This window comes from Salmo salar, chromosome ssa09, assembly GCF_905237065.1.
Source record: "Salmo salar chromosome ssa09, Ssal_v3.1, whole genome shotgun sequence".
Classification (NCBI taxonomy): domain Eukaryota; kingdom Metazoa; phylum Chordata; class Actinopteri; order Salmoniformes; family Salmonidae; genus Salmo; species Salmo salar.
This window is the reverse complement of record NC_059450.1, coordinates 146,185,973-146,211,451: the sequence shown is the minus strand read 5'-3', so window position 1 is coordinate 146,211,451 and position 25,479 is coordinate 146,185,973. Positions and strand designations below refer to the sequence as shown.

Genomic DNA, 25,479 nt, shown 5'->3' with positions numbered 1-25,479 from the left:
TTCTGATAATATGTCTGTAATCCTCCTCTCAGACATGTTACTTCTGGAGGAGATTAAGAAGCTTTTGGTGTTGTTTTGCCACAGGGAATATCTATTGATGTAATTATGGGAAAACCTCAGTGGGTCTCAGAATAGCTGCAATACCTGGCAACATCTGGATCATATTTCTGCCTGCATGGATCTGCTGTTCTGAGGAACTCCAGTAAATCCTGAAGCACTGGTTCCCAAACTTTTTATAGTCCCGTACCCCTTCAAACATTCAACCTCCAGCTGCTTACCCCCTCTAGCACCAGGATCAGCGCACTCTCAAATATTGTTTTTTGCCATCATTATAAGCCTGCCACACACACGCTCTACAATACATTTATTAAAGATAAGAATGAGTTTGAGTTTTTGTCACAACTCGGCTCGTGGGAAGTGACAAAGACCTCTTATAGGACCAGGGCACAAATAATAATATTAAATAATTTTGCTCTTGATTTACCCATCTTACATATAAAACCTTATTTGTTCATCGAAAACTGTGAATAACTCACCACAGGTTAATGAGAAGGGTGTGCTTGAAAGGATGCACATAACTCTGCAATATTGGGTTGTATTGGAGAGAGTTTCCGTTTTAAATCATTTTCCACACACAGTCTGTGCTGTATTTAGTTTTCATGCTAGTGTCACAAACCGGCTCAAAGTTCCTAACAAAAGGGAGACAACGTGGAGACAAGGAATAACAAAATATATATTTATTAACTGAGGTAACCTAAATGCAATTGTGAGGGCCCGAGAATCCACTCTCACGTAGGTACGTGGTTGCAAAGGGCATCAGTGTCTTAACAGCGCGATTTGCCAAGGCAGGATACTCTGAGCGCAGCACAATCCAAAAATCTGGCAGTGGCTTCTGATTAAATTCAATTTTCACAGAACCGCTTGTTGCAATTTGGATGAGGCTCTCTTGTTCAGATATCAGTAAGTGGACTGGAGGCAGGGCATGAAAGGGATAATGAATCCAGTTGTTTGTGTCATCCATTTCGAGAAAGTACCTGCGTAATTGCGCACCCAACTCACTCACTATATCACATTTGACATTGTCCGTAAGTTCATTTGCACACAACAAAAATCATACAATGATTTGTGTGTTGTCCTTGCTAATGCAGATAGAGAAGAGCTCCAACTTCTTAATCATAGTCTCAATTTTGTCCCGCACATTGAATATAGTGAAGAGTCCCTGTAATCCTAGATTCAGATCATTCAGGTGAGAAAAACGTCACCCAGATAGGCCAGTCGTGTGAGAAACTCGTCATCATGTGAGCGGTCAGACAAGTGAAAATTATGGTCAGCAAAGCAAACTTTAAGCTTGTCTCTCAATTAAAAAAACGTGTCAACACTTTGCCCCTTGATAACCAGCACACTTCTGCATGTTGTAAAAGCGTTACATGGTCGCTGCTCATATCATTGCATAGCGCAGAAAATACACGAGAGTTCAGGGGCCTTGCTTTAACAAAGTTAACCATTTTCACTATAGTGTCCAAAACGTCTTTCAAGCTGTCAGGCATTCCCTTGGCAGCAAGAGCCTCTCGGTGGATGCTGCAGTGGACCCAAGTGGTGTCGGGAGCAACTGCTTGCAGGCGCGTTACCACTCCACTATATCTCCCTGTCATGGCTTTTGTGCCATCAGTACAGATACTAACATGAGCAGCAGCTACGTTTGGCTACATACGGACCGTTAGTGGACTTCCCCCGAGAGAAACGGTTAATGTGATTGGATGTTAATTATTTGACTAGGCTACCTGTATTTGACATTGTGTTGTTATTTAGCTGAACAGTAGATGGTTAAATTGTATTTTTGGCAGTGAAACGACGCTACTCAGGCAAGAAAAAAACCTCACACAAATGTATAGCCCCGTTGGAAAATATAAATGGACTGTTTGAAAATGTGAGAAAAAAAAGTTAATAAAATGAAGAAAAAAAATGTAATAATCACATTTTTATTTGGCGTACCCCGATGGCATTGCGCATACCCCTGGGGGTTCACATACCCCAGTTTGGGAATACCTGTTCTAGAGGATTCCTTTTGTTAAGGGAATTAAGAACAGCACTACAGCATTCAGTCAGCGTCATAGTCATGTTACATTGTGTTGTTGTGCTTGTGTATCGGAGGGGTCGGGTTAAAGCTCAAGACCCATTTCCATCACATATGGACAAATAAACTATATGTTATCTTATCATGGTTGTGTCATGGTTGTTTTGTGGTTGTGATGAAGAATGACTGATAGTACAAACAGGAACTAGACTCACACTCTACGTTGTGTTTCTCTCCATCTCTGTAATTGTTTTTATCTTCCCTCCCACTCACTCGTAACTCTCTCTCTCCTCACCTCTCTCTTGGTTTTGAAGGAGTTATCGGCTGTCAGCATGATAGGATCTGAGACACCTGTTCTCTACCTTTCTCTCCCTTCCCTCTCTTTCTCTCTCATCCTCCCTCCATCTTATCTATACAACAGGGCAGAACAAATTAGAGCTGTTAAATGAAGCCTCTCACAGCCCTAGAGGTGGTGGAGGGGTAAGTGTGTGTACTGGGAGGCCAATCTAACGACAGCTTCCCTGTCTGGGTAAGTGTGTGTGTGTACTGGGAGGCCAATCTAACGGCAGCTTCCCTGTCTGGGTAAGTGTGTGTGTGTACCGGGAGGCCAATCTAACGGCAGCTTCCCTGTCTGGGTAAGTGTGTGTGTACTGGGAGGCCAATCTAACGGCAGCTTCCCTGTCTGGGTAAGTGTGTGTGTACTGGGAGGCCAATCTAACGGCAGCTTCCCTGTCTGGGTAAGTGTGTGTGTACTGGGAGGCCAATCTAACGACAGCTTCCCTGTCTGGGTAAGTGTGTGTGTACCGGGAGGCCAATCTAACGGCAGCTTCCCTGTCTGGGTAAGTGTGTGTGTACTGGGAGGCCAATCTAACGGCAGCTTCCCTGTCTGGGTAAGTGTGTGTGTGTACTGGGAGGCCAATCTAACGACAGCTTCCCTGTCTGGGTAATGTGTTGTTTTCACACAATCACAACCAAACACGTACACACAGGGTGTAACTGGTAACTCGTTTCAGAAAACTAGGCGTATGTCGCACGTCACTACTTCACAGGACAGGCCGTTTGAACGGAAACATGTCGTTTTTTATAAAAATGATTTTTTGGGGGCAAAAATGCCTTCTGGAACATGTAAACCTTCATGTGTCTTTACAAACGTGCATTCCATCTGTAAATACCAAGATTTTTATTTCTTATTTTATTACCAGCCTAGTTGGTTTAGCCACAGAAAAAGACCATGATTGGCTGAGATAATGGATGGGCTGGACATGCAGAGAGATGAGTTCAGATTGGTCTGCCATGAGCATGCTTCTGTATAACATGAGCTGCTCAGTATGTGTAAGTCATCCTTTCTAACTCAACTTTTTTTTAAAGATATTCCAAAGAACTGCAAAAGTGTTGCTAATGCTCTCCACTTTCTGGAGAACGATTGGGCCTTGTTATCTCTATCTGACGAATCAGACGACAAGGAAATCCCTAATTTAGGTAAAAACATTGTCATTGAACCAGACATTGTAGAGTCTTCGGAAACAGCGATCAACCGTGTTGTTGTCACGGAATAAGTTGACTGAGTTTTGAAATCAGTGGAATGCCGGTGGAAGCAGAGTATAATAGCTAAGGAGATGGAGAAAATTCTGACGTTTGATTGCAAATATGCAGAGGGGGTCAAAAAGAGAACACACAGAAGCCCTGTTGTATAAAACACCTGTCTCCGGATTACATCTTCAAACTAGGGGGAAACCATGGCATCCGTGACAGAGAGGGAGAAGCGTTCATCCATGTATACGGGTAAGAGATTCAACCTACCTACATTTTCAGATATTGTACATTTCTAATTTTGTCAGAAAGTTGTTTTCATTGCAATTTAAAGTGTGCTGTTAGCTAGCTAGCTAACGTTAGATGTATATTCTGTGTAGTAATATTATTCGTATCTCAGAAAGCCATTTGTATTGTTAGTCATAACCTAATGTTAACCTTAGTGTATAATATACAATTTTCTAGCTCTGAGTCTCTACCTTTGTCCAATGTAAAAAAAAAATGCCATTTCAGATTTTGCTACATAGGACCGAATCAAGGACACACACATTAGTCAGCTACACACAAGGACAGAGGGATGAAAAAGAACATGGACGAAGATGACGATGCACTGTGGAGAAGGACTAATAACTGGCATATACTGTATATTCCTACCTCTCCAGGCGAGAGGGAGAGAGAGAGAGAGCGAGAGAGAGAGAGACACTTCCATAATCTTTCAGAATGGAGAGGAGACAGAGTGTAGAGTGGTATGGCATAATGTGTGTTTATAGTCAAATGCTTTAGAGGGTGGAATAAAACTCTCTGTCTCTTTAGTGATCATAATGTGTCTGAAAGCCAAGGGAACATCTACACATCTAAATCTTCCTCCACTATTCAACTACTGATGTTGTGACAAAGCTAATCTTCTTATCCAGGCTGGGCTTTTTAAAGAGCACATACTCAGCCTCCCTCCTCCTCTACCTCCTCTTTTGTCAAGTTAGACGTCTTACAAAGGAAACAGACGTTAATGGGTTTAGTCATCTCTTAATTCCCACAGCTAGTTACCTCAGGAAGGATTTTGGTAGCACTGTACTTGAACCCTCTGTCATACAGACTACATTAGACTGTCATAAGGATGGCATAAGAGATGAATTGGCAGTTATAACACCAGCCTTGGGTCTTTACGTTTCAGCGCCAACTTTGTGGAATGAGATGCAGTCACATCCCGATGTTCACTCACCAGTAGAGAGTAGTTGAGTTTGAAGCCAGGCTTGGCCACAAAGTAGTCATCTGACTTGAAGGTGACTTTGAGGGTGTTGGTTTTGGAGGTGAGGCATGGGGGTACTCTCTGACCACACCATCTCCCCCAGATAATAGTACTGGTCTCTGAGATGTCCTCCACCTCCACAAAGTCATACCTGGGAGGGAAGGGGGAGAGAAGAGGGTCACTAACCTGTCAATCAATGGATTTAATTAATCAATCAATTAATCATCACTGTTCACTAGAAAAGCGTTAATTGTTGAAGAGCCAATCCCCAGAGTCATCTCCCTCTCCCTATTTTTCTCTTTATCTTTCACTTTCCTCATCTCTCCCTCTCTCTGTTTCTCTCTCTTGTCTAAAGTGCTTACGAAGACAGCTGCCTTTGGTTTGGGGATTAAAAGTCAATTCTCTCTTCTCACCCTCAAGGACATATTCTTCATTACTGCAAAGAAGGCAACCTCCCTCCCTCCCTCCCTCCCTCCCTCCCTCTTTCATCCATTCCTCCTTTCTTTAGACTCCCTAGATGTCGATACCCCCATCAGAGGGATGCCAGCCTTCTCCCTCTCCCTTTTCATCCGTTACAAACTCAGCCAACTTTCTCTCTTCTTGGCACTTCAATCTTTCTCTACCTCTCTATCATCTCCTCCCTCTCTCACCTGCAGACTTCGTTCTCTGGTTCCTCCAACGCAAAGTGGGAGTCAAACTCCAGGACGATGCGGGTGTTGTGGGGCGACAGTAGTTTCCATGACAACTGCAGGTTCCGGGGGTAGGCGTTCGGGAAGCGGGGGCTCTGGATGGCTCCCCCAGCTGCAGTTACCGTGACGACCTCTTCTTTCCGGTACAAGTCTGTAAGGTGATTGCTGTCTGTTAGCAGTTAGAACTGGTATAGGTTAGTGAATTTACTCTCTGGGATACAACACACACACAGGGACACAGAGAGAGTTACAGAGAGATAAAGATAGAGAGTTAGAGAGACCGAGTTAGAGACAGAGAGAGAGAGAGAGAGACAGAGAGAGCTAGAGACAGAGATACAGACAGACAGGACTTGGACAAACTAAGAAAAACAACAGTAAACTAAACTATTCCAATAAATACAGTTTATATTCCTAAATACTCATCCTAATGCTCTGTGACTGAATCCCAGGACATGAATCTCTCTCTCTACCTCTCTCACCCAGTGGAAGTAGTTATTATGACCCATACAGGGGCACAGGGTTAGTGAGTGGCGTCAAATGAGGAAAGACAATATCTGCTCGACCACACATGATCGCTAACAACTATCAACCATGTCCGTTTCTGTAGAAACACACTTCTCTCGTCCTCCCTCCATTTCTCCCTCCAACTCTCCCTCCCTCATGTCTCTCTCCCTAGCGAGTGAACTGATGTACTGTAGCGCCTGTATCCATAGTGATGTTAATTACGCCATGTGCGTATAAAGAGCACACAGCACAGAAAGAGGAGGAGGAGAGCAGTGATGCATGGAGTGGCCAATCCAACTCTAAAATTAAACCATTTACATATAAAGTAGAAGTTACATCATCAATGGCCTTAAACCCAATTAATCCAAGGATACAGTCAGTATGGCTCTGTCTCTGTGTCTGGCTCGCTGTCTGTCTGGCTCGCTGTCTGTCTGGCTCGCTGTCTGTCTGGCTCTCTGTCTGTCTGGCTCTCTGTCTGTCTGGCTCTCTGTCTGTCTGGCTCTCTGTCTGTCTGGCTCTGTGTATGGGTAGTGAGTACACTAAACCCTTTCATCCTCTACCATATGCAGCTGTACTATATGATCATTAGTGCCACCTGATCTTGTATAGGCAGAATTAGAAATAGAAAAACATGAGCCTCGTGACCTTTTCAGACTAATGGAAGTTGACCTCTTGCTGTGTTTCTGACAGTTTTAATACACAGTGGGTTAGAGCTGGAGAGAGAGAGGAGAAAGAGAAAGAAAGAAAGAAATGACTTCTCTGCTCTGTAAGGCGTGCTGCTTTGGCAGCAGAGAAGCGAGTGATTGTGCAGGGGAGGAATGGAGCGAGGGAGAGAGCGGAGAGAGAATAAGTGAATATGAGAGGTGGCAGAGTGAGTCTTGGGGTTCCCACAGAGCCAGCAGGGAGAGGACAAAGAGCCAGCAGAGAGAGGACAAAGAGCCAGCAGAGAGAGGACAAAGAGCCAGCAGAGAGAGGACAAAGAGCCAGCAGTCTAATAGGGGTGTTGGCATTTAAACTAAATTGGGATTGTTAACTTTTAGAATAATCCTAGAGTTCTAGTGAATCCAAGGCGCTGATACACACATAACATGGCCTACCGCTCCGGCCCCTCAGGACCAATCCCCTGTGACCTCATTGGCTGATGGTTCCTGACGCGTAAGCACTTTCACGACTGAATGGACATCACAGCCAGACCTCTGATTAACAGAGTGGAACAATGCCATTAGACACTCTCCTACTCTCACCAGCCAGATCACTCAAGATTGACTTCGAAATTGGACGTCGGGAAATGCCTTAAAAACCGTCCACTAGGGGCAACAGTGAGCACTATTACCAGAGTTCTTAAACCCAGATGTGCAACATTGCGAGACTTCCGGGAATGCTTGTGAAACAGACCTAGGTGACCAGGCCGGGGTTTTGGGGTTTGAGAAGTCAATGAGAGAAGTGAAGAATTCTTCCCTTAGTTGTTAATTTTCTTGAAATCTAAAGGAACAACCTAGATTCGAGCCAATGTCTTAAGTTGTTGAATATGTTATTATTCTAACTCCAATCTTGTGAAAGTGACAAACCGACAATTTTTTTATTTTTGTAAAAAAATAAAAAATAATCTAAAACGTTATATAGAAGGAGTGCCTTTGATTTTGAAGGCTGAGACGACCATTAGACCCAATGACATGTTTCTGAGCATGTGACTGGCTATCCAACGTCACCATGAGATTGCCTACAAGCGTGATTGGTGATTTCTATTGGAGAAGCAGTTCCTGCCTATCTTCATACTGTCCTGCTTTTGATATTACCATCAAGTAGGCTTGGGAATTACTAGGATGTTGTGGACAGGAGTAATCCCATGACTCAGGATCCGAAGGTCACGTGTTCAATCCCAGTGGTACACACTCATTTTTATATATTTTTTCCCAAAACCTTAACCCTTAACCATTCGGAATTATGTGGAGCAGGAAGAGCAACCCATGGTGTCAAAAACACTTTGATATTTGACGTTTGGAGAACGTCAAAATCTGAAGTCGGATTGGTAAAAACGGGAGATCTCACTGCTTTCACAACAAACGTTACTGCTAAATGACATGCATGACAAGATGAAAAGACAGGAGGGAGGAAGGGATAGGGGAGGAGGGCAGGAAAGAGAATAAAACGAGAGGAGAGCGAGACATCTCATCCTGTCTCAGCTGTGTTAGCTAAACTCATAACCCAGGGGTGTAGGCTCAAACCTCATTATGCATGTTGCAACTCTCCACTAAAACCACATACACCTCAGAAAATACAGCCCAGTCAGCCCAGCAGGTCACGCAGTCCCTGTGTGTACGTGCGTTTCCCATTGGCCGGTAGGCCTAATCTCTGGCTTTTTTTGTTTTGTTCAGATGAGGAAAAAAAAAAATCTCATTGCAAAATAATGTTTTTTATCCTATGCATTAATGGAGATACCAGTTGATGGAAATACATCGCTCGTGTACAGTATAGTCGTTGTGGATCTTATTTATCACGCGCGTACAGCCTACAGATACAGAACCTTTGAGCAGAATCAAACAGCATAGTCAACCGAAGGCAGGCTTCATCAGCGCGGCACACACCACTTTGCAATGAGCTGGAGGCAGTATACATTTTCAAAACATATACTTAATAGCCTAGCCAAAATCAGACCGTGGAGGCAATTATTTTATACTGTATCAACTTTCTTTCATTGTCTAGTAGCCAAAGGCACAATCCTAGTCATATTAGCAACCCATGTTAGTTGTTTCATATTACATCTCTCCTCTTTCTAAATTTCAAACAGATATTTTCATCTCTGTCACATGAAATCACTGGCATGTGGTGCGCTTTTGACAACACTGTTTTCACACTAATTGAACGAACATTCCCACGCAGCCTAGGCTACTGCCTTGTGAGCATTGTTGCGTTTATAACGTGAATGAATAACAGTTAAACAATATTCTGAGCTAAATGTGCTGATCTGACGCATCAGCCTCAATGCTTTTCACCATGTTGGGATGTAGCCGAGGCCGACTGGTTGTATGAATGCGGGATCTACTGTTTCATCCCACAAGTGTCCCAGAGTCTGTTTGGAATGGGCTATTTCTTTCTCACACAGAATGACAAGCTGACCAATAGAATAGCTACACTTTTCTACTATGGGGGATAATATATTGACATAGGCTAATGATGCTGTTCTTTACTCAAGTTTCAGGTGTTTAATGTCACATAAATAAGTATAGTGAAATGCCTTTCTAAGTAACTCAAAACACAACAATAAAAAAAAGGAAAAGTAAATGTGGACATCTTCAAAGTGTACATTAGAATTTGGTAAGACTTGCATGTTGTGTTAATATGAATGACCATAATGTAAATGTGATGTCTGTGTTTCTGAGCACTGTGGTCTCTTGTTTTAACCATTGTAAATGTGATGCCTGTGTTTCTGAGCACTGTGGGTGGACACACTAATCAGGTTGGGTACCCAATGCATATGGGTCCGGACAATTTCTCTAAAATGTCCAGCACCACATTACCCTAACGGAAACCCTGGTATGTGTGTGTGTTTGCGTGTATCTGTTTGTTCGGTGTTCGCGTGTGTATCTGCGCTCGTTCACCATGTATGTGAAATAATGTACAAAATATTTAATACACTATGAATAACAAAACAGCGTTGTCTTCAGAGCCATAGAGATTTAGTAAATATTAAGGTTGTACAAACTGTCTAAAAGGCATGATCTCAATAGATGTGATATAAGCACAAGGAGAGCAGGCTGAGTCACAATGCTCCAATTAGATACACATCACACCTCATTAAACAGATCTGACTTCCGACACTTACACAACCCTCACATTATGTAGGTTTGTGCATGTTTGTGTGTGTGTGTGTGTGTGTGTGTGTGTGTGTGTGTGTGGTGTTGCCTCACTGTGTGCTGAACCTGATCGTCACACCTACCAGCAGCAGGGTGTAATGTTCTATCAGCTCCCTGGAATCTATTTCTGCTGCGAGTGACGATCACACCAACACAACACCGTCATCATGACAATTAGACTGCATTAAAACAGTGACAGACAGCTTGTGTGTGCGTGTGTGTGCATGACATACAGTGAAGTCGAAAATAATTTAGGACAGCAGTGGAGGCTACTCAGAAGAGGAAGAGGAGGGCCATCCTCCTCAGTGAATTTCATAAAAATAAAAAAGTGAAACATTAAAAAAAGTTCTACAAATATATTATTTTATAAAACTATACTAAATATATTCACGTCACCAAGTAATTGATTTGCAATGAAGGTCTAGAGTAGCCTCAACAGCACTCTGTAGGGTAGCACCAATGGGGATCCTAATAAAAGCCGGAGGACAGCAAGTTTCTGTCCTCCTCTGGGTACAGTACATTGACTTGAATACAAAACCTAGGAGAATCATGGTTCTCACCAATTCTGCCATTACTAGGCTAATAGGCTACACCTGTGGTAGGCAACATTTTCCATTTGGAGTGCCAATTTATCTTACCATTTCTACCGATCTGTGTGCCAGGTAGGATTTTCATATGCACATTTTCATGGAACAGTTTTATTTATTTCATAATAAAGTCGGCTCATCTCAAAATCATTGTCATGTGATTAAAAAAAGTTATATCTAAATGAAAATTATACAAATCTAAAAGTAACTTCTATTGCCATTGTCAACTATGTACAAATAGCCAACATAAAGCCAACAAAAACATTTGAGCCTGCAGGTAGAAAATATCCTGATAAAAATAAATGACCTTGGCTAGGCATGGCCTGTCTGCAAGGAACTTGAAACATCATATCAACCGTCAGTTTGGTCCAGCCCGAAGAGCTAACAAACTTGCAACATTGTAAAATATTCTGGACCCTAAGAGTCCATTGAGACGAGCATCAATCAAGACATGCCATAAAACTTGTTAATAACTTACCGGTCGACCTACAGACTATACCTGACGATAAGGTTTGATGATAGGATGTAACGTTAGCCAGCTTGCAATCGATAATGTTTCAACTCAAACTGGCTAGCTACGAAGATCCCTGCTAGCTCACCAATTCATTTAATCTCATACAAAGATATTAAACTAACCCGGATTTGCAAGTTACAGCTGAAGCTGGAAGTTTACGTACACTTAGGTTGGAGTCGTTAAAACTCGTTTCTCAACCACTCCATACATTTCTTGTCAACAAACTATAGTTTTGGCAAGGCAGTTAGGACATCTAGTTCATGCATGACACAAGTAATTTTTCCAACAATTGTTTACAGACAGATTATTTCACTTATAATTCACTGTATCACAATTCCAGTGGGTCAAAACTTTACATACACTAAGTTGACTGTGCCTTTAAACAGCTTGGAAAATTCCAGAAAATTATGGCATGGCTTTGAAAGCTTCTGATAAGCTAATTGACATTTGAGTCAATTGGAGGTGTACCTGTGGATGTATTTCAAGGCCTACCATCAAATTATGTGCAACTTCGCTTGACATCATGGGAAAATCAAAAGAAATTAGCCAAGACCTCAGAAAATAAATTGTAGACCTAGTCTGGTTCATCCTTAGGAGCATTTTCCAAACGCCTGAAGGCACCACCTTCATCTGTACAAACAATAGTATGCACGTATAAACAACATGGGACCACGCAGCCGTCATAACGCTCAGGAAGGAAACGTGTTCTGTCTCCTAGAGATGAACGTGCTTTGATGCGAAAAGTGCAAATCAATCCCAGAATAACAGCAAAGGCCCATGTGAAGATGCTGGAGGAAACAGGTACAAAAGTATTTACATCCACAGTAAACCGAGTCCTATATCGACATAACCTAAAAGGCTGCTCAGCAAGGAAGAAGCCACTGCTCCAAAACCGCCATTAAAAAGCTAGACTGGTTTGCAACTGCACATGGGGACAAAGATCGTACTTTTTGGGAGAAATGTAATCCGGTCTGTTGAAACAAAAATAGAACTGTTTGGCCATAATGACCATCGTTATGTTTGGAGGAAAAAGGGGGAGGCTTGCAAGCCGAAGAACACCATCCCAACCGTGAAGCATGGGGGTGGCAGCATCATGTTGTGGGGGTGCTTTGCTGCAGGAGGGACTGGTGCACTTCACAAAATAGATGGCATTATGATGTAGGACAATTATGTGGATATATTGAAGCAGCATCTCAAGACATCAGTCAGGAAGTTAAAGCTTGGTCGCAAATGGGTCTTCCAAATGGACAATGACCCCAAACATACTTCCAAAGTTGTGGCAAATGACTTAAGAACAACAAAGTCAAGGTATTGGAGTGGCCATCACAAAGCCCTGACCTCAAGCCTAAAAAAATTTGTGGGCAGAACTGAAAAAGCGTGTGCGAGCAAGGAGGCCAACAAACCTGACTCAGTTACACCAGCTCTGTCAGGAGGTTCTGGGCCAAAATTCACCCAACTTATTGTGGGAAGCTTGTGGAAGGCTACTTGAAACATTTGACCCAAGTTAAATAATTTAAAGGCAATGCTACCAAACAGTAATTGAGTGTATGTATGTAAACTTCTGACCCACTGGGAATGTGATGAAAGAAATAAAAGCTGAAATAAATCATTCTCTCTCCTATTATTCTGACATTTCACATTCTTAAAATAAAGTGTTGATCCAAACTGACCTAAGACAGGGCATTTTTACTAGGATTAAATGTCAGGAATTGTGAAAAACTGAGTTTAAATGTATTTGGCTGTATATAAACGTCCGACGTCAACTGTAGGTAGCTAGCTACTTTTATGTTGTTTGGGTGAGCGCTTGCTCTCGATAACTCAGGCCCTGGTGGTATTCTGCCTTTAGCAAAGCTAGCTTAGCTTACCTCGCTGTCACTAAGTTTCTCTCGTTTGTGCTTAATGAGCACTGAAAGAAACACATGCGGAATAGGTGAGTGCAGTTCACCTTTAATAAACATAAGTGAATTTGTCAAACGTTGAACAAAAAGTGCACCTGTGGAACAGTCGTCAAGATACTAACAGCTTACAGACGGTAGGTAATTAAGGTCATAGTTATGAAGGCTGGACTGAGGGCTTGTAGGCCTGTTGTAAGGCAGGCCCTCACCAGACATCACCGACAACGACATCGCCTATGGGTACAAACCTACCGTTGCTGGACCAGACAGGACTGGCAAAAAGTGCTCTTCACTGACGAGTCGCGGTTTTGTCTCACCAGGGGTGATGGGCAGATTTGCGTTTATCGTCGAAGGAATGACGTTACACCGAGGCCTGTACTCTGGAGCGGGATTGGTTTGGAGGTGAAGAGTCCGTCATGGTCTGGGGCGGTGTGTCACAGCATCATTGGACTGAGCTTGTTGTCATTGCAGGCAATCTCAACGCTGTGCGTTACAGGGAAGACATCCTCCTCCCTCATGTGGTACCCTTCCTGCAGGCTCATCCTGACATGACCCTCCAGCATGACAATGCCACCAGCCATAATGCTCATTCTGTGCGTGATTTCCACGTCTGGGACCTGTTGGATCGGAGGGTGAGCGCTAGGGCCATCCCCCACCACCAGAAATGTCTGGGAACTTGCAGGTGCTTTGGTGGAAGAGTGGGGTAACATCTCACAGCAAGAACTGGCAAATCAGGTGCAGTCCATGAGGAGGAGATGTACTGCAGTACTTAATGCAGCTGGTAGCCACACCAGATACTGACTGTTACTTTTGATTTTGACCCCCCCCCCCCTTTGTTCAGGGACACATTATTCAATTTCTGTTAGTCACATGTTTGTGGAACTTGTTCAGTTCATGTCTCAGTTGTTGAATCTTGTTATGTTCATACAAATACACTGCTCAAAAAAATAAAGGGAACACTTAAACAACACATCCTAGATCTGAATGAAAGAAATAATCTTATTAAATACTTTTTTCTTTACATAGTTGAATGTGCTGACAACAGAATCACACAAAAAGAATCAATGGAAATCCAATTTATCAACCCATGGAGGTCTGGATTTGGAGTCACACTCAAAATTAAAGTGGAAAACCACACTACAGGCTGATCCAACTTTGATGTAATGTCCTTAAAACAAGTCAAAATGAGGCTCAGTAGTGTGTGTGGCCTCCACGTGCCTGTATGACCTCCCTACAACGCCTGGGCATGTTCCTGATGAGGTGGCGGATGGTCTCCTGAGTGATCTCCTCCCAGACCTGGACTAAGGCATCTGCCAACTCCTGGACAGTCTGTGGTGCAACGTGGCATTGGTGGATGGAGCGAGACATGATGTCCCAGATGTGCTCAATTGGATTCAGGTCTGGGGAACGGGCGGGCCAGTCCATAGCATCAATGCCTTCCTCTTGCAGGAACTGCTGACACACTCCAGCCACATGAGCTCTAGCATTGTCTTGCATTAGGAGGAACCCAGGGCCAACCGCACCAGCATATGGTCTCACAAGGGGTCTGAGGATCTCATCTCGGTACCTAATGGCAGTCAGGCTACCTCTGGCGAGCACATGGAGGGCTGTGCGGCCCCCCAAAGAAATGCCACCCCACACCATGACTGACCCACCGCCAAACCGGTCATGCTGGAGGATGTTGCAGGCAGCAGAACGTTCTCCACGGCGTCTCCAGACTCTGTCACGTCTGTCACGTGCTCAGTGTGAACCTGCTTTTATCTGTGAAGAGCACAGGGTGCCAGTGGCAAATTTGCCAATCTTGGTGTTCTCTGGCAAATGCCAAACACGCTGCACGGTGTTGGGCTGTAAGCACAACCCCCACCTGTGGACGTCGGGCCCTCATACCACCCTCATGGAGTCTGTTTCTGACCATTTGAGCAGACACATGCACATTTGTGGCCTGCTGGAGGTCATTTTGCATGGCTCTGGCAGTGCTCCTCCTGCTCCTCCTTGCACAAAGGCGGAGGTAGCGGTCCTGCTGCTGGGTTGTTGCCCTCCTACGGCCTCCTCCACGTCTCCTGATTTACTGGCCTGTCTCCTGGTAGCGCCTCCATGCTCTGGACACTACGCTAACAGACACAGCAAACCTTCTTGCCACAGCTCGCATTGATGTGCCATCCTGGATGAGCTGCACTACCTGAGCCACTTGTGTGGGTTGTAGACTCCGTCTCATGCTATCACTAGAGTGAAAGCACCGCCAGCATTCAAAAGTGACCAAAACATCAGCCAGGAAGCATAGGAACTGAGAAGTGGTCTGTGGTCTCCACCTGCAGAACCACTCCTTTATTGGGGGTGTCTTGCTTATTGCCTATAATTTCCACCTGTTGTCTATTCCATTTGCACAACAGCATGGGAAATGTATTGTCAATCAGTGTTGCTTCCTAAGTGGACAGTTTGATTTCACAGAAGTGTGATTGACTTGGAGTTACATTGTGTTGTTTAAGTGTTCCCTTTATTTTTTTGAGCAGTATATTTACACATGTTAAGTTTGCTGAAAATAAACGCAGTTCACAATGAGGACGTTTCTTTTTTTGTTGAGTTTATAATGCACACACGCACTAACACAAACTGTCTGTGTCACTGTTTTAATGCAGTCTAATTGTCATGCTGACGGTGTTGTGTTGGTGTGGTCGTCACTCGCAGCAGAAATAGATTCCAGGGAGCTGATAGAACATTACACCCTGCTGCTGTAGGTGCACTTTAAACTAATATTCATTGTATCCTTTCCAAGTACAGATAGGGCTGAGCAATATATCAAATTAATTAGATTAATTAAAATGTTTTTATGCGATATTCCAAATGCCTTTATCCCAAGAATCAAGGTTTTGTTATATTTTTATGAGAGCTTGTGTCTGCTTGCTCTCATGTTATATTTTTGGTCTTGTCTCCTTCGCTCCTCTGTGTGCACCTTCCCATTTACACCAGAGATCTGTATATAAAAGACGAGCTGCACATCTCCGCCGTAACAATGAAAACGCAGTAGCCTTATTTCTGACAGATTTTAGCGAGACTGAAACCTCTCGCTCTATGGTTTACTCACACCAAGCCCCTGCCTCTGCCGGTCACGCCCAAAAAGTTGAAAGATCACATTGTCATTCCCTGACAAGCGTTTTCCACTCGCTATTTGTATTTGCGGTTTGTTCCAATGGAAATCGGTCATATGGACACAAACACATTGAGACATTATTTTACTGTAATAGAGGACACTTTTCTATCGATACCCTTTTTATGTCTCAAGTAAACAAATTGCACGTAGAGCAGACACTACTAAAAACGAGAGTATCAATGAATGTTGATTCTGGAAAATGAATGGTCAGTTTGTCCCACCTTTATTTATGCAGGTAGGTGATTGTGTACAAATGCTGTTTTACAATAACCTGTTGATAGACTTTGTTAATGGTGTGTGTGTGTGTGTGCGGATGCATGTGGTGTGAGTGTCAGCGGAGTGTGTGTGTGCCTGTGTGTGTGTGTGCCTGTGTGTGTGTGTACGTGTGTGTATTTATGCATGTATGCACCCTGTGTCCTTCCATTAATTTGTGTACTGCAACCCCCAGTAATCTGTCCCTGTTCTGGGTGACTGCTCACATGAGACAGAGAGGACACAGTCATCCTCTACAGCAGTAGACCTGGAATCCTCTCTAACACCGTCCCATTGCATACTCCAGCCACAGACATTCCCCTGTGCTGAGCCATGGACAGACATGGATAAACACAGCCTCCTGTCTGTAATCAACTCTACTATTTACCCATCTGTGTGTGTGTGTGTGTGTGTGTGTGTGTGTGTGTGTGTGTGTGTGTGTGTGTGTGTGTGTGTGTGTGTGTGTGTGTGTGTTTGATGCTCACATGTAAATTATTTCCGATTAGTAAAGTACAGCTGCTTAACAACCTGTCACTGTGTGTGTGTGTGTGTGTGTGTGTGTGTGTGTCTGTGTCTCTCTCTGTTGGCCTTGATGTGGTTAGAAGTCTAGTTTTGACTGAACATCTCCACTGTGGGCCAATTAAAACCGTTCCCTCCCCTGAGGCTGCAGGCTAGAGTCAAGGCCTGTGTTTGCTCAGCTTTTTAGCATGTGTGTGTGTTTGTGTGTGTGTTAGCCACGTTGCCATCCCTCCTGACACCTCAGCTTGTAATATTGCATCCCTCCCCCGTTTCCTCTGATTCAGTCACGCATATACATTTTACACACACACACGATCCTCCCTGCTACTCTTCCTCCCCTGGGGTAATGCTGCATGCCGAGGGGTGTCAGCTTTGGTCAGCGTCACTCCCCCCCTCCAATCTTCACCTCCTGTGCTCTTCTTCACCTCCCTCTACCCCCTCCATCTCTTCTCTCACAATTGGTGGGTTCCACTACTGTGTAACAGCACTATGCCATGCATTCCCCTTCCTTCTCTCCCTTGCTATATAGGTTATACAAGGCTGGGGTTCAGAGCTTTTCTTGGCAGTTGTTAAAGGAAGCAGTCCTGGGGCTGTATGTCTCAGAGAAGGAGAGCTGATCTAGGATCAGATTCCCCTGTGTAGTCTTATTCATTATGATGTACAGTTGATCAGCACTCTGAGACGCGCGCTCCCAGACCAGCACTCCCACTCTGATACACACGGACCCAGAAGAAATTGTGACCCTAACCATAATCACAGAGCAATTCAACTCCTTCTCTCCTTCGTCTACTCCGAGTCCCATCATCAGTAGCTGGTAGGTATAAAACACATATCATCAGTAGCTGGTAGGTATAAAACACATTTCATCAGTAGCTGGTAGGTATAAAACACATATCATCAGTAGCTGGTAGGTATAAAACACATATCATCAGTAGCTGGTAGGTATAAAACACATATCATCAGTAGCTGGTAGGTATAAAACACATATCATCAGTAGATGGTAGGTATAAAACACATTTCATCAGTAGCTGGTAGGTATAAAACACATATCATCAGTAGATGGTAGGTATAAAACACATATCATCAGTAGCTGGTAGGTATAAAACACATATCATCAGTAGATGGTAGGTATAAAACACATATCATCAGTAGCTGGTAGGTATAAAACACATATCATCAGTAGCTGGTAGGTATAAAACACATATCATCAGTAGCTGGTAGGTTTAAAACACATATCATCAGTAGATGGTAGGTATAAAACACATATCATCAGTAGCTGGTAGGTATAAAACACATATCATCAGTAGATAATAAAATGGAGCCAGAGAACAAGGCTGACGTTTTCCACCTCCCCAACAGATTGTCTTTTTTTGTTAATTTATATGCGTTGTTTGTAACTTATTTTTTTACTTATTTTGTACATAATGTTGCCGCTACCGTTTCTTATGACTGAAAATAACTTCTGGACATCAGGACTGTGATTACTCACCATGGACTGGCAGTATCCTTTTTTTCCTTTAACGAGTCTGACGCGAATGATATACTGCTTTCTCGGGAACAGGCCCAGATCCCCGTGATTTGCGTGAAGAGGAGGTGGAGAAAAAAGGACCAGAGGGCGGGCTGCTTTCTGAGAATTCGTAGGCGATCGAATAAACCCCCACTTCCTTCCATTCTGTAGCAAACGTGCAATCTTTGGAGAATAAAATCGATGACATACGTGGAAGATTAAACTATCAACTGGACATTCAAAACTGTAATATCTTATGCCTCTTGGAGTCGTGGCTGAACGACGACACTATCAACATACAGCTGGCTGGTTATACGCTGTACCGGCAGGATAGAACAGCGGCGTCTGGTAAGACAACGGGCGGCGGACTATGATTTTTGTCAATAACAGCTGGTGCATGATGTCTTAGGAAGTCTCGAGCTATTACTTGCCTGAGGTAGAGTATCTCATGATAAGCTGTAGACCATACTATCTACCTAGAGTTTTCATCTGTATTTGTACATACCACCACAGACTGAGGCTGGCACTAAGACATCCTGATATGAGCTGTATTCCGCCATAAGTAAACAAAATAAAACGCTCACCCAGAGGCGGCGCTCCTAGGACTTTAATGCAACCAGAGGAAAACCCCCCCAAAAACTCTGGACCACCTGTACTCCACGCACAGAGACGCATACAAAGCTCTCCCTCACCCTCCATTTGGTAAATCTGACCGTAATTCAACCCTCCTGATTCCGGCTTACAAGCAAAAATTAAAGCAGGAATCACCAGTGACTTGATCAATAAAAAAAGTGGTCAGATGAAGCAGATGCTAAGCTACAGGACTGTTTTGCTAGCACAGACTGGAATAAGGTCGGGGATTCCTCTGATGGCATTGAGGAGTACACCACATCAGTCATTGGCTTCATCAATAAGTGCATCGATGACGTCGTCATCACAGTGACTGCACGTACAGTACATTCCGTCCCGTTCTCATCTTAACCCTCTGAGGACAGGTCAAGTCACAGTGTGACATACATCTATCTCTGTACTCACACATGTATGCAGCTCACTCACACACACACACACACACACACACACACACACACACACACACACACACACACACACACACACACACACACACACACACACACACACACACACACACACACACACACCACACACACACACACACACACACACACACACACACACACACACACACACACACACACACACACACACACACACACACACACACACACACACACACACACACACACACACACACACACACACACACTGCAGGGCCAATGCGTCATACACAGCTGATGTGAGCCAGACAGACAGGGTGCAGATTTCAGGAGCAGGATGGCTGTCAAAATATCACTGTCAGATATCAGTACAAGTCAGAGGGAGTGTGCGCACACACACACACACTTTCTGCTCGGCATGAGTAAAGCTCAGAGGGGTTAGGTCTGATATTCAATAAACTCTACTCCCGCTAGAACCCAGCCAGGTAGACAAGCAGATTTACCAACAGTGTTTGTACGTGTCTGTCCTCAGTGAAGGTGTATGCATGCTGTAGGTGGCTCTGAGTCTGACTCTCTCAGAGTGTGTGTATGTAAACTCAGCAAAAAAAGAAACGTCCCTTTTTCAGGACACTGTCTTTCAAAGACAATTCGCAAAAATCCAAATAACTTCACAGCTTTTCATTGTAAAGGGTTTAATCACTGTTTCCCATGCTTGTTCAATGAACCAGAAACAATTAATGAACATGCACCTGTGGAATGGTCGTTAAAACACTAACGCTTACAGACGGTAGGCAATTAAGGTCACAGTTATGAAAACTTAGGACACTAAAGAGGCCTTTCTACTGACTCTGAAAAACATCAAAAGAAAGATGCCCAGTGTCCCTGCTCATCTGCGTGAACGTGCCTTAGGCATGCTGCAAGGAGGCATGAGGAATGCAGATGTGGCCAGGGCAATAAATTGCAATGTCCGTACTGTGAGACGTCTAAGACAGCGCTACAGGGAGACAGGACGGACAGCTGATCGTCCTCGCAGTGGCAGACCACGTGTAACAACACCTGCACAGGATCGGTACATCCGAACATCACACCTGCGGGACAGGTACAGGATGGCAACAACAACTACCCGAGTTACACCAGGAACGCACAATCCCTCCATCAGTGCTCAGACTGTCTGCAAGAGGCTGAGAGAGGCTGGACTGAGGGCTTGTAGGCCTGTTGTAAGTAAGGCAGGTCCTCACCAGACATCACCGGCAACAACGTCGCCTATGGGTACAAACCTACCGTCGCTGGACCAGACAGGACTGGCAAAAAGTGCTCTTCACTGACGAGTCGCGGTTTTGTCTCACCAGGGGTGATGGTCGGACTCGAGTTTATTGTCGAAGGAATGAGCGTTACACCGAGGCCTGTACTCTGGAGCAGGATTGATTTGGAGGTGGAGGGTCCGTCATGGTCTGGGGCGGTATGTCACAGCATCATCGGACTGAGCTTGTTGTCATTGCAGGCAATCTCAACGCTGTGCGTTACAGGGAAGACATCCTCCTCCTTCATGTGGTACCCTTCCTGCAGGATCATCCTGACATGACCCTCCAGCATGACAATGCCACCAGCCATACTGCTCGTTCTGTGTGTGACTTCCTGCAAGACAGGAATGTCAGCGTTCTGCCATGGCCAGCGAAGAGCCCGAATCTCAATCCCATTGAGCATGTCTGGGACCTGTTGGATCGGAGGGTGAGGGCTAGGGCCATTCCTCCCAGAATTGTCCGGGAACTTGCAGGTGCCTTGGTGGAAGAGTGAGGTAACGTCTCACAGCAAGAACTGGCACATCTGGTGCAGTCCATGAGGAGGAGATGCACTGCAGTACTTAATGCAGCTGGTGGCCACACCAGATACTGACTGTTACTTTTGATTTTGACCCCCCCTTTGTTCAGGGACACATTATTACATTTCTGTTAGTCACATGTCTATGGAACTTGTTCAGTTTATGTCTCAGTTGTTGAATCCTATGTTCACTCACACGTTAAGTTTACTGAAAATAAACGCAGTTGACAGTGAGAGGACAATTTTCTTTTTGCTGAGTGTATGTGTGTATGTATGTATGTGTGTGTGTGTGTGTGTGTTTTGGTGTGGGGTAAATAGTTTTTTGTGCTGCAGTAGCTTGCTGTCAGCACACCTGTGTGTGTGTGTGTCATTGTTAATCATTAGTTTTGGTTAATCCTAATTCAGGAGTGTTGGTATCTCAAAATCAATGATATTGAGCTGGGCTCTGTACACTTCAGCTACGGACTCAAGGGATAAGACTATAGACACACACATAACCTGCGAACACACACACACACACACACACACACTGCTGTTGATGAATTATTGGTAAACACTCTCAGTGCTGGAAGGTTACAGACAGATAGCTGTGCTCCATCTCGTTACATCTCAGTCATTTAGCAGACACTTGTCCAGAGCCACATATAATATTGAGTGAATACATTTTGAAAACATTTCTTTACAGGTCCCCCATGGGAATCAAACCCACAACCCTGGTGTTGCAAGCACCATGCTCTAACAACTGAGCCACACATCTCATCTCTTTCTTTCATTCCCTCATTCCACACCCACTCCTCTCTCACTTTCTCTGTTTACTTTGCATTCTTCCAGGGAATTTGTTATTCATTCTGTTAATTCACTTATGGAGATGGATCTCACAAACACACAGTTTATTTAGGGAGATGGATCCACTGTTTTTTATTACTTTATTTAACTAGGCAAGTCAGTTAACAACAAATTCTTATTTTCAATGACGGTCTAGGAACCGTGGGTTAACTGCCTGTTCAGGGGCAGAACGACAGATTTGTACCTTGTCAGCTCGGGTATTTGAACTTGCAACCTTTCGGTTACTAGTCCAATGCTCTAACCACTAGGCTACCCTGCCACCCACTGTGACTCCTCATCCTTCCGCCTCTGTGACTTGAGTGAGTGAGTGAGTAAGTGACCTGAGTGAGTGAGTGTGAGAGTGAGAGAGAGAGAGAGCCTACCTAGATTCAACATTAACACAAACAGTCTTGTACAGCTAACCTCGTAGGGACACACAACTCAGTCCCATTCAAAATCCTATTTTCCCTAACCCTAACCTGTACCCTTAACCCTCTTAACCCAAAAACCTACCCCTAACCCTAGCTCCTAACCCTTGACCTAATTCTAACCATAACACTAATTCTAACCTTAACCCTAATCCCCTTAGAAATAGCATTTGATCTCGTAGTGACTAACAAAATGTCCCAAGTTGGTGAATGTTTTTTTGTTTACTATTCTTCTGGTCCACACAGGAATAGTTAGAGACGTCCACACAGGACCCAGCCCTGTATAGAGCAGAGGTCCTTTACATATGGCTGGTAGAACATTCTTGCATCTTCAAACTGATAGGGTAGAGCTACCAAAATGTCATGTCGAGTTACGAGGCAGCCACCAACCAGCCCACATGACTTGTGTTGATAATGGTGTGTGTGTGTGTGTGTGTGTGTGTGTGTGTGTGTGTGTGTGTGTGTGTGTGTGTGTGTGTGTGTGTGTGTGTGTGTGTGTGTGTGTGTGTGTGTGTGTGTGTGTGTGTGTGTGTGTGTGTGTGTGTGTGTGTATGATAGCCTGCCAAAGACAGTCAGCCTGTGTCCCTGATGGCCTGGCCAAAGCACTGACTCAGCGAAGGTGCTGTCTGCATTATTCAGCAGGTGTAGTCAAGGTGCTAAAGAGATGACTCACTGGAGAGGATAGGGTGCTAACTGGACTAGTGCAGGTCAGGGAAAAGGGTATATAGTAGCCTAGCATGATAAAGGGGCTAGTGCAGGTCAAGGCTAAGGGTATATACTAGCCTTGCATGATAAAGGGACTAGTGCAGGTCAGGGATAAGGGTATATACTAGCCTAGCATGATAAAGGGACTAGTGCAGGTCAGGGATAAGGGTATATACTAGCCTAGCATGATAAAGGGACTAGTGCAGGTCAAGGCTAAGGGTATATACTAGCTGAGCATGATAAAGTACTCGCTAAGGAAGCAGTGTGACATCCTTTCTTACAGGTCCGGGCTTAAGGGAAGCGTATGTACAGGGGTTAAATTGGGCCGGGTCCCACCGGGTTTGAGAACTGCCACCGATGATCCAAATGAGAGCCAGGCGGCGCTGAGACACGGTACTTTCGGTTATTTGAACGATCTAATGAAAAATTGTTGTCCACATTTTAATTTTCCCACAGCCAACAACACAAGAAATCAACAGAAAAATCTGACAACTCCATAGTACAATAGTTGACCTGTTCAATAGTTCAGCCTGTTGCATTCTATGCAATACAATAGTATTCCACTCGAGAAGCATTCACATTACGAGTGCCGCACAGGGAGAGAAACATGCAGGGAGAGAAACATGCAGGGAGAGAAACATGCAGGGAGAGAAACATGCATGCCCAGTCGTTGTACAACAGCAGTCGCAGGAAAACAAACCTTTGAAAGCAGTTTTGATGGCCACTGTTAAAAGAGGAGGATCACAGACCTTTCTAGTGTTACCAGGCTACAAGTATTTCTCAAATCCAAGAAATTAGAATAAGGCACCATTTTAGAACCAGAGTTTTTAGCAGTGACACCGTTTATGCGCGTCCTCGCCAATAGCACCAACGGTGTTGAATGCATCTGGAAGACCAGGGCTTAATGTAACACAGGTGTAACAGGTAGACCTATGCCAGGGGTGCCAGGGGTGCCAGGGGTACTCAAGTACTATTTGAGAAGCTGGCAAAGGTGCGGATGGATATTGTCATTTATCAGCGGAGTAACACACCCCCACCTCGCAACCCATGCCACCCCAAACTCTTCACACCCCTCTTGTTGGTGGAGAGAACATTTTGCTGTTTCCTGAAATTCTACATTTTCCACATCTTATGTATGTTTATATGATACCAGTGGTCGAAGCCCGACCGAGTTCCTCCTCCAAAAATGATATTTTTTCGGTGTTTGTCAGGACCCGCAATCCGTATTGACGCGTTCTGGCTCCAGATCTGGACCGCTGTCCGCCAGTTGAGTATTTGGGGACTACGTTATATTCACAGTACAGGATCCTTGATTGGCTGAGTGCCAGTGGAACATTGTTTGTTACTATTGTTTGTTACTATGCTGCATCACATAGATAACGCTTAATGCTAAATAACACACCTGCCTGATAATATGGAACAATATTATCACTGCTAGCTAGCCGACCTTTACTGACTAGCAGCACTATAGAAACTAATACATTACAACGGAACGATTTGACTAGTGCAGTGTTAGCTAGCTACATAGTTGTCTTTGTCATAGTTTGATAATTGTGTAGTTTAGAGTAATTATCGAGGTTAGCTAGCCAGCTATTTTCGTCCCCCGCGACGCCATTTTTCCAAACCTAGCCAACTATTACCGACGAGCAGCATTGTAGAAGCTAAATACATTACAAAGGAACGTCTTGATTAGTGATATGTTAGCTAGATACATAGTTGCTTTTGTATCATGATAAGGTGTAGCACTGAAACTATCGAGGTTACCTAGCCAGCTACACGTTCAAACAAAGTCAACAACGCAGCCACTGCTAGCTAGCCTACTTCACCAGCCAGCAGTACTGTATCATTTGTCATTTTAGTCAATAAGATTTTTGCAACGTAAGCTTAACTTTCTGAACATTCGAGACGTGTAGTCCACTTGTCATTCCAACCTCCTTTGCATTAGCGTAGCCTCTTCTGTAGCCTGTCAACTATGTGTCTGTCTATCCCTGTTCTCTCCCCTCTGCACAGGCCACACAAACGCTTCACACCGCGTGGCCGCTGCCTGGTGGTCCCAGCGCGCACAACCCACGTGGAGTTCCAGGTCTCCGGCAGCCTCTGGAACTGCCGGTCTGCGGCCAACAAGGCAGAGTTCATCTCAGCCTATGCTGCCCTCCAGTCCCTCGACTTCTTGGCGCTGACGGAAACATGGATTACCACAGATAACACTGCTACTCCTACTGCTCTGTCCTCGTCTGCCCATGTGTTCTCGCATACCCCGAGAGCATCTGGCCAGCGTGGTGGTGGCAGTGGAATCCTCATCTCTCCCAAGTGGACATTCTCTCTTTCTCCCCTTACCCATCTGTCTATCTCCTCATTTGAATTCCAT

General features: G+C 44.4%; 1 protein-coding gene across 1 annotated transcript in view; it reads right to left on the bottom strand.

Annotated features, from left to right (window-relative positions):
• pdgfd (platelet derived growth factor d) overlaps positions 1–25,479 on the bottom strand; it is a 107,978-nt gene that overhangs the window by 48,096 nt on the left and 34,403 nt on the right. The window contains exons 2-3 of the mRNA XM_045724775.1: positions 5,501–5,690; positions 4,824–5,001 (exon numbers count right to left, since the gene is read on the bottom strand). Coding sequence (XP_045580731.1) covers positions 4,824–5,001; positions 5,501–5,690 — 368 coding nt within the window. The remainder of the gene's footprint in view (positions 1–4,823; positions 5,002–5,500; positions 5,691–25,479) is intronic.